Source organism: Cibotium barometz, chromosome 5 (assembly GCF_041138505.1).
Source record: "Cibotium barometz isolate CiBa-2024 chromosome 5, ASM4113850v1, whole genome shotgun sequence".
NCBI lineage: Eukaryota > Viridiplantae > Streptophyta > Polypodiopsida > Cyatheales > Cibotiaceae > Cibotium > Cibotium barometz.
In genome coordinates, this window is record NC_141050.1 from 12372142 (window position 1) to 12387112 (window position 14971).

The following is a 14971-nucleotide window of genomic DNA, read 5'->3' on the forward strand; positions in this document are numbered from 1 at the left end:
TGGGTAAGAAGAAATTCAAAAAATGTGATGTCTACATCAAGTTATGTCTTTTTTTAACTTCTCCTATTTTGAAAAATGAGCCTTACCAAAGTTTAAGGTGGATGGAATGCATAAAGTATGTGAAGCATGTCAGTTTGAAAAAACAAACAAAGAATGTATTTCCACATGACAAGAATGTAAGTAAGAGCACTTAATGTGGTGCACTCAGATGTATGGGGACCGACAAAGACGGCATCAATGGGAGGATGTCGTTACTATGTACCTTTCATTAATGACCACACAAGGAAGGTGTGGGTCTATTTCATTAAGAGAAAAGTGAAGTGTCCAACAAAGGTCATACGAAGGAGGAGTGCAAGCTTACCCCGTATTGTGCGATTTGCAAGACCAACACACACACAGCACAAAAGCTGGAGATACATAACCATGGTCATCGTCCACAACAAACCGTAGGTCCAATGCAACCCAGCATTTCCATACAACAAGTAGCACATGTCAATCCTATAAATTATGGCGCACCACCTTATTGTCCTTATGGGCGCGGAAGATCCAGCGGTGCACTCGGTGGCATTTTTCACTATCAATACGTGGCATCGTGAGAAAGCACATCTATTGCATTTAAATCGTGTGATATCATAGAAGCTACAAGCTTCCACATTGACCACGTATCAATACGTTGTGGGTGAAGCCAGTATGGTTTGTTAAACATGGGCCTAGAAGATACAAACTTGCACATCTATTGCATATCAATACACTGTGGTGATGCCAATAGGGTTTATTTGTAGCATGAAAGCATGTGGTGGCATAGAAGCTACAAGTTTACACATCTATCTACTACGTGTCAATACGCTCAAGGGTTACCTACTCTACATGCCAGGGCATTACCTTGTGCTATGAATGTGTTTCAATGACCTTCTTTCTATTGATTTGAGCAAGCTTTTCTCTATTTCCTACTTGTTACACTTTGTTCTTTGCCAATAGCTTGTCACCCGACTTGGGTGATAGTTTTTACACCCATCTCCCATCACCCATTGCCGACAAGGTTTGTGAATGGGAGCAAGTTTTTCTCTATGTCCTTCTTGTTAAACTTTGTTCTTTGCCAATAGCTTGTCACTCGACTTGGGTGATAGTTTTTACACCCATATCCCATCACCCAACTCCAATAAGGTTTGTGAATGAGTCCATACTAGATTACCCATTCCTTGAAAAAATATATTCCACCCAAAAGAGGATGCATCTGCACTACCATTCCCATACCTTTTTATGTCAATGTGTGTTTATCTCCATGTGTGTGAGTCTAGGTTTGAAAGCTTAAAAGGTGGTGTAGATTGATAAGCTGTGTGTTTACATGTTTACATTGTCGATAGTATGCAATAAGATTGGCATGATACGAACTTCCTTTGAGTATTTGTAATTAGATTTAGAGGAGTGCTCGATGGATAAGCTTTTGACTATGTTTCTATGTGTGCCAGGTATAGTATATATGAGTCCACCAAGAGGTGGGAGAAAAATGACGGGAAGGACTCCAAGGGGAGGACAACAACTCCAATCTTGACACCAGCACCACAGCAACAGAAGAGATCTTTCCTTGAGTCATTGTAGGATATCTCAGAGGAGGAGACAGCGCATAAAGATCAAGCTACAACGGTCAAGGAAGGCTAGTTACTTGTAGGTCCAGAAATAGGTGGAGTAGGAAAATGAATGTTTGCCAGCAGGTTGCTGCTAGGATGTTATAGGGTAGTGTCGCCTGGTCCCCTAAGATGTGCCCATAGATTCCCTTCTGTCACATGATACCACATGGGCTGGTAAGAGGTCTGCTCTCTGACATGGCCTCACTAAAAAGTTATTTCCAATATGAGGGTTATCTTCCAAAAAAGGGGGTCATTTGTGATATCCACATGCAAATATGATGGGGAGAAGAGCCTTGTGACTCCAATGATAAGAGTATCACTATCACCATTATGGAGAGATGTTAATGCAGAGTTTGAGAAGGAAATCAAAGGTAGACGTGAATTCAAGTTTCTTTTTGGAATGATGTTTTTTGTTTAGGAAGGAAACCATCAACTCATAGCTTGGATCGATCTGATTACTCAGTTATACAAGGACACCAAATTATGCCATGTTTGTGTTGTGTGCTCTATCTCACTGACCCTAAGTGGACATCAGAGATAGCACTTCTTCCTGGTTTGTAGAGGTTCAATGCGTAAGTATCTCTTCTCGTTTTGCTAAGATAAGTATAGTTTCTTTGTGCTAGATGAAATATCTTGATTGTAAACTTTGTCGATATATCCGAATGAACAAGCATGCCATTGTGAAGCCTAGCTTGCGTGATGTACTATGGAATTGTAATAATATATGTAAATGTGATATCAATGCTTTCTTGGGAACCTTGCTACAAGAACAAGTGAAAGTACTTGAGTCATTGAGAGCCAAAGATACACGTGCAAAAGGGAAATTCCATTGACTAGAGGATATCTTTCAAGGCTAGTATTTCAAGTACGATTTCTCTACATATATTATGATGGTAGATGGAAGTGAAGGTATGTAAGAAATATGTCAAGATTTTTTAGAGCACTTTCTCTTTGTTCCATAAAGGTGGAGGATACTTCAGAGCTTAAAAAGGCTAAGGAGATGGTGTAGAGTACAATTTCTATTGAGAAGCAAGAGGAAGCTTTAAGAAACAAGCACACAAAACTCCACAAGAGATTGTCTGATCGTATGGGCATGGTATGTGTCCACTCTTCAAAATTTGCATGCTTGCTCTAAGAGGGGAGTCTTATGGTGTTATATTTGTTATGGTATATTCCTTGGTCTTTTCTATATAGGTGCTTAATGTCCTTGATTCGAAGCTTGGTGAGTGGGTGTCTAGGGTGCTTGCCTTGAGGTTCAATAGTCCTGATTTTGTTATCACCCTATAGAAGCTGAGGGCTTTGGAAAATGTTGAGATAAGGGAAAGCGGTTGATGTTGTTATCTCTACTAGATTCATATAAGAGAATGAAGGATATGTATGGTATGCCAAACGTAGACAATGATTAGTAAGCTCATTTTTTACTCATGCATTTTTATACATCTTATATGTAATTTTTACATGAGTTTGCATCTAGGTCTTATGTGTAAGGTGTATCTTTCTTGATAAGCAAGTGGTTGGGTCATGAATGCTTTTTAGAAAAGGTGGAGGTGGAAGTAGCACCACAAACTTGGAGGACCTAGAGAGGATGTGCGTACTAGGGAGTCCACTAGATCTTCCACAAGACGACACCTTACAAAATTATCTAGAGGGTATCAAACTAGAGGCTAGGAAGCATTTGTTTGCTCAAGTGAGGGAAAGACAGCAAGCCTTCGAGGCTAGTACATCTAGCAAAGAAAGAGGAATGATCTAATCATGCCAGCATGGCAACATGGTGTTCAAGTGAAGCTTGTACTTCTATCAAACTCATTTCCTTTCAACATTGATATTGGAATTGTATTTTCATTTGTGTATTTTTGAATTGTGTTGTTTTGATAATTTCATGAAGATATCTTTCACATTTGGTGGGAGAGAAAAGATTGGCAAGAATACCTAATCATTGTAAGGGTTGGCTTGATAGAAGTAGTAAGAATACATGTATGTACCCAAAGAGCATGCATAACGTCTTAGAGTGGGAGCTAGTTCACTATCCATGGCGGATTGATATGGAGGTGGACTTGTTTTGGCCAGAGAGAAAGAGATGCACAGAGTTCAATTAAAGAATAGTGCTCATGTTGAGGATGTGCATAATGCGTGGACACGCACAACAGATTCTGGGAAAAAACAAGAGGGTAAATTGAAAGTTCTCAATGGTAGATGGATTAATATCCTTGGTGTTTCTTTCATTCATTGTGCTAATGCATGGCGGCCTTATTCTGCTCTGGTTTGTAGTGCAAAAAAAGGTGGTCAAAATTCCGCCACGGGACAATGCAGAGCATGTGAATGTAGACGAAGGTGAAAAAGGTAAATAAAATACATAACTCTCAATTTTAGTTATATGTAAATATTTTGGTCTTATTTGTCTCCTTTCTCCATCTATAAGGTACAAATAACAAGGTGTCTCAAGTATGTATCTTTAGTTTTACATTTATGATGTGTGCTTGGCATATGATGGGATTGTAGCTAGAGAGATAGTGCCTTTTGTATGTGTATGCATCACCAACTACATTGATGCATGCACTCAACGATGTTATTCCCTCAATGGTTGCATGGTGGCCGTCTAATTGTCAATGGGGCAGGCCTTTGTGGCCGTCTAATTTGTCAATGGAGAGAAAGAAGAATGACTCTTATAAAGTAATCATGAGTTCTTTGCCAAGGTTGCTAGAGACGACCATGAATACAATAGGATGGGGAAGCATGTGAAGTGGGCATGTGCTTGATTTTTCTTGACTTGCCTATTGGGTATGAGATATAGAAAGATTATAGGATACAAAAATGGAACATGCTTGGTGAGGGTCATGTTTGCATGGGGATCAAAGTGGTAGTTGCCTCCTTAGCAGACAATGGTTGGCTTGTTGTGTGGGTTCCCCTAGCATGTGCTCATTCTCATTTACGCTTTTCATTACAATTTCACTTACAAAGCTGGGTTATTGAGTATCACCACTTCACCTCATGCATTGGCCATGCATTGACTTGGTTGGAGCAGTATGTGCATGTCCTCAACCTTGAGGTCCGCGAGAGTAGAATCTTTGTCCATGATAAACTTCCCTATGGAGATGATTCACAATGTGACTTAATGGTGGGTCTCTTTATAAATGTCTTGCTTTTTCATTGATTGATTGTTGCCACTTTATAAGATGTGTGAATGGTTCATAACGTAGATGAGATCTTCTATGATGGTTTTTGCTCGGTGAGTAGGGTGTAGACCACCTATGTGCCCTGTGGAGAGTGGCACTTTTTTTCATAGGTTGCAGATTGATCGAGCACATGACTACTGGACACACTATCTTCTAGATAGATCAAAGATATTGTGGCCATCTTCTATGACTTCTTTGTACAGAGCATTGGAAAGATCTACTAGCTTTTCATCATGTGTTACATCCATCCATGAAAGGATAGTTGATGTTGTGGTTCAGCCTCTTGTGCTAATGGCTATGACAGAGGGAATGGCTCAAAGTAAGAGATTTGATGCTGCTATAAGTGAAAGGAAGAGGAGAAAATGCACCTTCGTGGATGACGAATGCTCGGAGGCATACGCATTTGTACCATCAAGTATAGATGTGGGCCTTAAATTATCATTATATATTTTTTGTATCTTCGATTAATTAAGTGCATTAATGGTTAGACATACACTTTTGAATTGTGTAGATGTCGTTTCTTACATTTGCTCCTCATCTTACTCTAGTTTTGTTTTATAGACATGGTGGCTTTGTTTATGTTTCATGATCATCATTGTGTGTCTTGTGAAATGTTGCTTTATGTGAATCCTACTTCTGAATCTCTCGATAGTCATGTGAATGTCTAGGCATGCACTTTTGGATTGCAAAATTGATGAGTTTCATAAGTGTGTGGGTGACATTAACCAAGTGTGTGAGTTAAATCAACATTGCATGGAAGGCATTTTATGTGCTACAAACACTTAGTGTAGGAGATTAAATGAAGTGGTGTAGGGGCTCTTGCTTGGTTTTCCTTGCTCACTTTTTTGGCCTCGCTCGGTTTTTGTCGCTCGCCTTCTAGATTGCCTCCGGAAATTGCTATACCTCTATATGTCATGTTGGTGTACTTCATATGGATAGGGGAATGCTAGGAAGCATTCCATAATCTAAAGCAAGCTTTGATCTCAACTTCAATTCTGAGAGTACCAAGATGAGATATCTTCTTCCATGTGTGACGCATCGAGTTATACCATAGGTTACATATTAAGTCAACCAAGAGAAAATAACATGGACTAGATTCACCATTATCTTTTGGCAAACTATTAATAACCCATTTTAAGCTTAACCAAGACACTCCCTATTACAAGCGCGAGAGTTGCATAATAGGTATTATGGAATGGCACTATAAATCATTATATATGTTATGAGAAAAGCTAGAATGATCAAGCTTAGTAGATTAGAGTTAAGTTTGGGCGCCCAAGTGTGAATAAGGATTGTTGTATATAAGCGACTTTCTCATAATGAAAAAACACAATGCCTCTTTCTACCAATCGAGTCTTGCCTATCTACTTGCACTCTTGTACTCTTGTCTTGTGTGTGTGTGTGTGTGTGAGAGAGAGAGAGAGAGAGAGAGAGTACATGAATCTTGGTATATACGCCTCTTGTTTATTCTGAGAGCAAGCAAGAGTGTGAGAGATGAGTACTTACATGGAGGTGAAGCAAACTTCTTGGATATAACAACAAGGATGAGATTCGGGAGATTGGAGATATCAAACACTGGTGGTGGTTCTTGGAGGCCAAGGAGATCGATGAAATACAACCCTCAAATGTTGGTTCCGACGGTAAATTCTTTAGAGTGGTCACTAGTGCACCATATTCCTCTCACATGCTTTTTATAAGTATGGCAAGTGCATCATTTTCACCTATCTTTGCATCAATGCCATCTAATTGGATCATGATACTTTTCATTTTGCTTATGAATTGTGCTAAAAAGTCTTGAAATTCCATCTTTAAGCCATAAATTTCTATTTTCAAATGGATATCTTGATTTTTGGCCTTGGAACCAAAATATTAAATTTAATTTATCCCATGCTTGTTTTGCCATGGTTTTAGAATCAATGTCATGAATGAGGTTAGTGCCCAAGTGTAATCCAATTAATGACAATGCATGTTCATCTTTTTCAATCTAATCCTCAGTTGGACTAACGAGTGCATTTTCCTCAATTAAATTCCATAGGTTCTTGTGCATGAGAAGATACTTCGTTTGTGTGACCCAGGTATGAAACCCTTCCCCAATAAACTTCTCAAATCATGAAATGTTTGTGGATACCATTTACAAAAGTCGTACTAATTGAGCTTTTAAGGTTCAATATGGTAGTGTCTAGTTGCATACACGGCAGTCAAAATGTAGTGAAATGTTATCAACTGCTTCCGACCTATAATCCAAATATCAAATGATAGATTTTGATGCTCATGCAAGGTAAATAAAACCCAAAGAATTCAATGCTAGCCTTCAATTCAACCAATTTTTGCTAATGACCCCTCAATGATGATGTTTAAGGTTAAAAATAGTAATTAGCAAGCGCAAAGCTTGGGGGATTAAATTGAGCATGTGTGAGCAAGCATTGAAGGAAGAGTTTGCATAAGAATATTTTCCCTGATGCTGATCAATATCCCAAGTAGAAGAATCAACTCAAAACCTCCAAAAATCGACAGATTCACACTGTTTTCTGTAGTGTAAACTTATGTGTCTCCCAGGTTCAACTTTATCAAGATCCATACAAATCCCTCCCTCAAACACACTGTGTCCAAGATATTGCACCTCTTTTTTGAAGACTTACATCGCACGGACTCTTATGAAATAAGCCTATAACAAGGATGGTGTGCAATTATTGGGCAAAATTAAACTTTAATGCTTTAATAACAATAATTTTCCTTGAATTTTATAGTTGGTACAGATTGTATGACTGAAAACTCCTTAAAGGATATAAGTAAGCATGTCATATAAGTCTTCAAGGTAGTTATAATTAGTTGATACCATATTGGGTTTGCATAGCTCTAGACTCAAATGTGATTGGCTCATGTCTAATGACTCACGCCTCCTGACGTGTCTAGACTCATGACTTACGACTCCACGCCCACACATCTTTTCTCCCAATCCAAAAACTAGTTTAGCTTGGTTTTTATAGTTTTTTGAGGTTTTTTAGACTTAATAAAGAGTGATTAAGATTTCTAATTCTAGTTAATGGTGATTAATCAAGTGATTAAGTACTTGTTGATTGTTTTTAATTATTTTTGCATCCTTTAAGCTACCAATTTCAACAACGTAAAAAAATATAAAATGCTTGAACAAAAAATAATTAGCCCACTCTAATCCACACCTAATGAAGCTCTATGCTTATGTTTTGAGAGTGGAATCCACTCTTAATCACACTTGGTAAGCTATTTCTTGATTCAATGCAATGAGATCTAAGCCTTATGGATTCCAACATCATGCAATGAGGTGCATGTAAAGCTCTCTATGCTTGCATGGAGGCAAAAAGAGTATCTTTCGTGATGGTTCTCTCTCACAAAAGACAAGGGAAGAAAAAGTTCATGAGGGCGCAACCTATAAGCAATCATGTTCAAGCATGCAACCATCTAACATGCAAGAATCCAATAGAGCACAAGCAAGGGAGAGCAGAGAAGAGAAGAGCTCACAACTAGGAATGAGACTAGCAAAAAATGTAGATAAGGTAAGGCTTACTGGTAAGGGAACACATAATTTTCAACGTGCACACAAGTCTCAACACTAGTAGGTACAATCTTGAGCCAACCTGTTGATCAAAGGAAAACGAATTTCAGTTAATAATAGGATAGCTTTACATATCGGGCAAAGACGAGGTACTAAGGTGGTGTTTTATGAAGCATGATGTACACGATGGGAGTCATTAAGGTGCCACCCATGAGTCTCGCAATCACTGCAAAGAGGCTACTTAAAGCTAGCTTGTGATGGCCAACCATCTTTCAAGATTTGCCAGTGCGTGGCAATATGATGTTTCCCAAGAGGGCAAGTCCAAAGCCTATTGCCTCAACTATGGACTATTACAAGCTTACCCACCAACGAGTGGCAATAAGATGTTTCTCTCAGAGGGCAGGTGCAAAGCCTACCACCTCAACTATGGACTATTACAACCTTACCACCTCAACTATGGACTACCACCTCAATAAGATGTCTCTCTCAGACGCACCTCAACTATGGACTATTACAACCTTACCACCTCAACTATGGACTACCACCTCAATAAGATGTTTCTCTCAGAGGGCAGGTGCAGAACCTCTAGCGCTAGAGGTTCTGCACTTCATGGAAAGATATATCAGCTTCATTTAAGGTGCCGAAAAGCTGCAGCTGTGATGGAAGGCACTGAAAGATGCAGCTCTGATTGAGACATTTTATTTCGGAAAACTACAAAGTGATAGAAGCCTTGACCACAAAGAGACGCTTACTAATTAATGCTTGCTGCACTAAGAAGTGACTCAGAGATGCCACGCTCAGATGCCATCTTTTTACTGTAGATGCCACCTTGGGCACGTTGCAGCCCAATTGCAAAGCATTGTTTGCCTATCAACTCTCTTCCTCTAATAAACTGAAGATAGACCCTCTCTCTCTCACTCTCTCTTTCTCTCAATTTTTTAATCTTGCCCTATTCACAAGTGAAAGGAATAAGAGGAAAGCAGAAGAAAAGCTCTATCCTACGCTAAGCGACAACATTCAAAATCATGGTGGATCAATGTTCAAGATTACATGCATAATTGAAGAAGATAATGAAGATAGTAAAAATGACAAGCTCAACTGAAAGCTCCATGGGGTTGCCAACCCTCTTCTAGAGGACTTTAATGTCATATCATAATAGTTCACTTTACCATGAAAAATCTTCAAAGCCTTCCTCACATTGATTTTGCTTTAACCTTTGATTAAAAAACTTTTTTCAATTTGCAATCACACACATACAAAGAGTTAAGCTTCCCCTACATGTATATAGGATCACGAGATTAATTTTCCAACATACCTACTCAATCCTATTGGGACACTGTCCAGATATCTACAAGCCAACCATACCCTTAATACTCTACTGTACAGCCTACAATTCTACACCTAGCCACACCCAAATATGCCGTACTGGCCTATACATACTCGACCCAACTCCCTACCCATAGGCCTACACGGCCCGACCTAACCCAGTGCGTGCTGGTTGGTCCCAAGTTCACAAAGGCTGAATTCTTCCCTTGTGAGCTTTGATGAAAGCTTTGACTGCCCAAAGACCCCATACCCTCACTATATCCTATAGAAGGCAGGCCCAGCCAATGAGGTGATAGCTCTCAAGTGGTGAAGGTGTTTGCCTAGGACCAAGAGCCCTGGGTTCAAAACCCTCCTCGTTGGTGCTTCCTCGGCGGCATCACCTGCGGGTGGATAAATAAGCGTCTACGGGCGGCTGTCTACGAACGGTGAAATTTGGTCACTATGGGAGGATCTTGGGCCAAAGGCCAGTTGTTTTTTTTTTTTTAAGGCAGGCCCAACAAAGGTGAACTCCAAGTCCTACCAAAGGTAGACCAAAAACTGTAGAAAAACCAACCCTTAGGCTAGGTCATATGGAGGTTTGTTGCCATATTTCTTGCGAAGTAGGATACAATTTGAACTCCTCTCTTCCGGCTGTTTACAGCCCATTATATCTATTAGCCAGTTGCCTTTGCAACTACTATGGTGTTCCTGTTCTATGCATCAGGAAAAAAAAAAAGGCAGGCCCAACAAAGGTGAACTCCAAGTCCTACCAAAGGTAGACCAAAAACTGTAGAAAAACCAACCCTTAGGCTAGGTCATATGGAGGTTTGTTGCCATATTTCTTGCGAAGTAGGATACAATTTGAACTCCTCTCTTCCGGCTGTTTACAGCCCATTATATCTATTAGCCCGTTGCCTTTGCAACTAATATGGTGTTCCTGTTCTATGCATCAGCCATGTGCGACCTGCACCCTAAAGTATCACAAGCATCAAGCGCATATCCTGCAAGGAAAGTTTCATGTAACTCTCGATTAGTGCACTCACACACTAAAGGCATTTCCCCTACTTCCGCAAGTCCACATTTCACTTCTTGGATCACAATGCACATAGACCTGTACAACATACAAACTTACTCCGATTAAGTAGAAACTTGTGGCAGTGTTGCTGCTTCAGAAAAACGAAATTGGATTACATCTAGAGGCCCACAGAAACCTCTTGTGATGACTGTAATGCTGTTTAGTGGAAAAATCCTCTACACTGGACACTCAAAAACATAGCCATCTCACGAACTTGATATCTTTAAGCAATCACAGGTGTTTTTCCTTTTATTTTCCAACTTCATAAGTGGCATCTCAAGAACTCGATATCTTAAGCAATCACATGTTTTTTTGTTTTCTTTTTCGACTTCAAAAGTGGCTCTCCCCCTTCCCCTCCTCGTGGCAATCTAAGTAGATTTGCATGTCCCCTTAATAAGTCCTTTTTGGCCTTCTTTGCATGTGCGATTTCACCCACTAATACTTCAGCCTCCTCTCCATGCACGTCTCTGACCTTAGAACTCGCTTCACCTAGATATGTGCACATACAATTAGATCACCGCATATTAACAAAGCATTTTCAAGAAAAAAATGTAGACAGCTCTACAGATATTTATAAAGGCTCCACACATCCAAGAAAAAAATGTAGACAGCTCTACAGATATTTATAAAGGCTCCACACATCCAACTAGCCAAACCTTTTTTCTTCTTCTTCTGCGCTTTCAGGGATTCTTCCCCTTGCCGATCTTTTCTTGACTTCTTCTTTCTATGCAGCTGTCCTGTGGCTTGAAGATGGAACTCCTCATCACACTTTCCATTCATATTCGTGTCATGCATATCCTCCCCTGGCCGAGACCTCTTTAACTTTTTCATGGAACTATTATGTTCCGCCGTCACTATGACCTCGTTCAGATTAGGAACAACCACCACCAAACTAGATCAGCTTACAAAAAAAAAAAGTCCATACTGCTAGATGAGGATGCAGAACCAAGCCATAAAGTCAATATATACATCACAGTTGCAACTCTCACCCTTGCCTTCTGTCACTGCAGCATTACTTGCTTCAGATGCTTTCGTAGGATACTTGCTGTCAAGCACCACAGCAACCAACTGTTGCTTAAGGAAAACCTGGACAAAGATTTCGAGAAAAAAATCAGTGTGAAGACAAAAAGTTGAAGCCACACACTAGATTGTGTGCATGCAACTTTACCCGGGAGAGAAGCTGCCGTGTACTTGTATGAAAAACTCTCAGATACCGATCCAGACCTAGCAAATCACGAGGAATTCTTTCTTGTTTATTAACTGACTTGAGGCACTACACTATGCCGAACATTAATCACTAAACTCTCTCTCTCTATCTCTCTCTCTCTCTCTCTCTCTCTCTCTCTCTCTCTGTGTGTGTGCTGGCCTGCAGATCCACCGGCTTGACAAGCTGCAGTCAGAGTCCCAGAGGTTAGCTTCATAACTACCACAGAAAAAAAAACAGAGTTGAGAAAATAAAAATAAAAACACTGTCCATGTAAGCGTGGAGTGACATGCAACAGTCCCCCGGCCACTAGCCAAAGCGAGTGGTCCATTACCGGTTCGAACAAATCAACAAGCCACACTCAAGAAGCAGCTTCATGAACTAGAATGAAGTAAGACCTACGCTAGCCTGTCAGTTAGCATCAAGACAATGGTCAAGGAAGATTTAAGAGAACATATCAAATCAGAAGTCACAGCCGAAGTTGAGGAAAAACAACTAAGGCAATCGAAGGCCCTTCAGATCCATGTGGGTGTTTTACCTGATCCCATGGTACATGGATAGAGATGAGTAGTAGTAGTTAGGTAAGTAACTACGTGCAAAAATACCAATGATTGATTTGGAGCTAGTCACTTTCAAGATAGGGTAATCATACATTTATCATGTATCGTTACAAAAACGATGAGATTGAAGCCCTAAAACAATCAAACAAACTTAAGGGTACAAAGATATGGATTACTAAAGAACTTGACTGAATGCAGCTCAAGCAAAAGAATATAGAATTAGCCAAGGTCAGAGCAACTCAAAAAAAAGCCAAGTGGACAGTCTATCGTGAAGGTAGAGCACTCATTGACAATTTTCATAAACCCAAAGAAACAAACAAGCCAAGACCCCAAAAAGAATACCAATATTAGTTGACTTTTAGCAAAGGTGATTGTTCTTACTGCTGGACATTGCATATTTAATAGCAGATTACTAGGATGTTTCATGTAAATGTTTTCTTCTTGGGACCACGGACCGACATGGTCTTTTATGTATGTCTAAACAATAGCATTTTAAACATTAATATTACCTCTCTCTCTCTCTCTCTCTCTCTCTCTCTCTCTCTCTCTCTCTCTCGCACGCGCACGCCAATCTAGCCAACCATTCTGGACCTGAAGGAGTAGGACACCCATACACTGTGGATCCCGAGGACCCACTTGTGGCTGCTGAACCCACCTTGCCCTAGAGGAGTTACCACAAACCGGGCCTCCGCTTTCAGCATGTCCGACGCCCCCGGTCCCCTTGAACGTCGGCCATGATCCCTCGTCAGCTCCAGATCCAAGACATGCTCCACCGCCATCGAGCTACCTTTCCACGTGACATAGCTGAGGGAGACCTCTCAGCCATGTGTACCAAGCCTTCGTAAGGGCTATGGCACAGGAACTTAGCTTATCTTCAAGAAAACAACTTCTTCAAGTGTAAAACCTGAAAATAAATGAGAGAGAGAGAGAGAGAGAGAGAGAGAAGACATCACACTAGGGGTCGGAATAGCCTTGCACCCCCCCCCCTCTCGCGAGTTATATTAGATAAAACCCTTTGGAGAAGTCTTGAGTCACATCACCGCTTAAATTAATAAGTGTGAACGGGTAACGTTCATGGGCGACGGTTGTAGGCTAGGACCCAGTGAAGTGTGGAATGGGGGTACCAACGGGGACACAAGGGACGCGTGAGTATGGTGTGTAGCCTGGAAGGTACACACTAGAAACCCAAGGGTCACTAGTATATATAATGGTTGGGTGGTTAAACATGGTATGCTAAGCTAGGTTTATTTTTGCTATTCTTGAGTTCTTCTTCTTCTCTCTCACGTTTTTTGCATGAGGCTTCAATCAAAGATCTAGGTTGCCTTGCATGGAGGCCTGACATTTGGTATCAGAGCCTAGGCTTTTGGTTCTTGGCTTATGGGGAAAGCCTAGCTGCAGATTTTAGCAAGCCAGAGGCGTGGAGAAAACCTCATCATTGCTGCCCGAATTCTATCATTGCAGTCTGTCTGTCTCACTGCCGCATTTCCGTCCGTCGTCGCTACTACCATCGACGTCTGTTGGCATCCATCTGTTGCTGTCGTTGCTGCTGCCATCGAGTTGCACGCTATGGCCACCATAATAAAGTGCGGTTGGGCCTTTTGTGTGGTACTTGCCAAGCCTTCCTCTCCTTCTCACAAATCTGCTATAGCACACAACAAGAACCGCCCATGCCACCGGCCGCCAATCATCTACAACGCAAAAAAAAAAAAAACCCCCACGTTTTCTTTACAAAGCTTATTACCTAAGGGAAAAAAACAAGCCGTAAGGTTTTTTTACTCAAACATTCCAAGAGAAAGATCCTACGCGGTGTATCCCAACAACAATTTTTCTTTTCGGTGGTCTGTTTCTCTCAGCACTTCACATGATCTTCTAAGTTGTAGCCTTACACGGCTTTCGTCTTCATCAGTTTCGACAACCATACGACCAGGGGGACTCACTTATCCATTCTTTGATTTTTTGTCGTTTGGTGCATCTTGCATATTATTGGTTAAAAATGGAATCCGATCACTTCGTCCCACAATCACCGAAATCTGTCCCTCTTCGCCAACAAATGCATGATTTGCAGGAGCAAATGAATTTATTCATGAATGATATCTGCACTATGATAACACCTATGGTACCTCACCCGCCGACTTTGGATACCCATCCCTTGGGTAATCATGAGGGTACTCCGGAAAAGAGATTAAAGCTAAAACTTGCACTAAAGGATTTGAAACCACCAAAGTACACTAGCACTTTACTTTCTCGCATGGTTGATGCCATAGATCAGTGGCTTTCTAAGTGGAAACAATGCTTTACTTTATGTGATATCACAGATGAGCACATTAGAATCCAGCATGCTACATATAATTTACAGGATGTGGCTCATCGTTGGTGGAGAAGGACAAGGCAATCCCGAATACTTGAAAGAAATTTAAGGATATGTTTATTCATAATTTCGTGCCACCAAATATGCAGAGTAGAGTCCGTCCTTAATATTTGGTTTTTTATCTCT

At 40.6% G+C, this 14971-nt stretch overlaps 1 protein-coding gene and 2 pseudogenes across 2 annotated transcripts in view; 2 read left to right on the forward strand and 1 right to left on the reverse strand.

The window, feature by feature from the left end:
• The first annotated feature begins 1432 nt into the window (after window positions 1-1432).
• LOC147638066 (uncharacterized) lies at window positions 1433-3976 on the forward strand (annotated as a pseudogene).
• Window positions 3977-4191: 215 nt separating this feature from the next.
• Window positions 4192-5390, forward strand: LOC147638067 (uncharacterized; annotated as a pseudogene).
• Window positions 5391-10770: 5380 nt separating this feature from the next.
• Window positions 10771-14971, reverse strand: part of LOC147638068 (Transducin/WD40 repeat-like superfamily protein) — a 68548-nt gene continuing 64347 nt past the window's right edge. Inside the window, exons 10-13 of one of the 2 annotated variants that reach the window (XM_086797938.1) lie at window positions 11882-11937; window positions 11709-11799; window positions 11370-11567; window positions 10771-11202 (exon numbers count right to left, since the gene is read on the reverse strand). In XM_086797938.1, coding sequence (XP_086654064.1) covers window positions 11006-11202; window positions 11370-11567; window positions 11709-11799; window positions 11882-11937 — 542 coding nt within the window. In that variant the 3' untranslated portion in view covers window positions 10771-11005. Of the gene's footprint in view, window positions 11203-11369; window positions 11568-11702; window positions 11800-11881; window positions 11938-14971 lie in introns of both variants that reach the window. The other variant, XM_086797937.1, reaches the window with a different exon arrangement.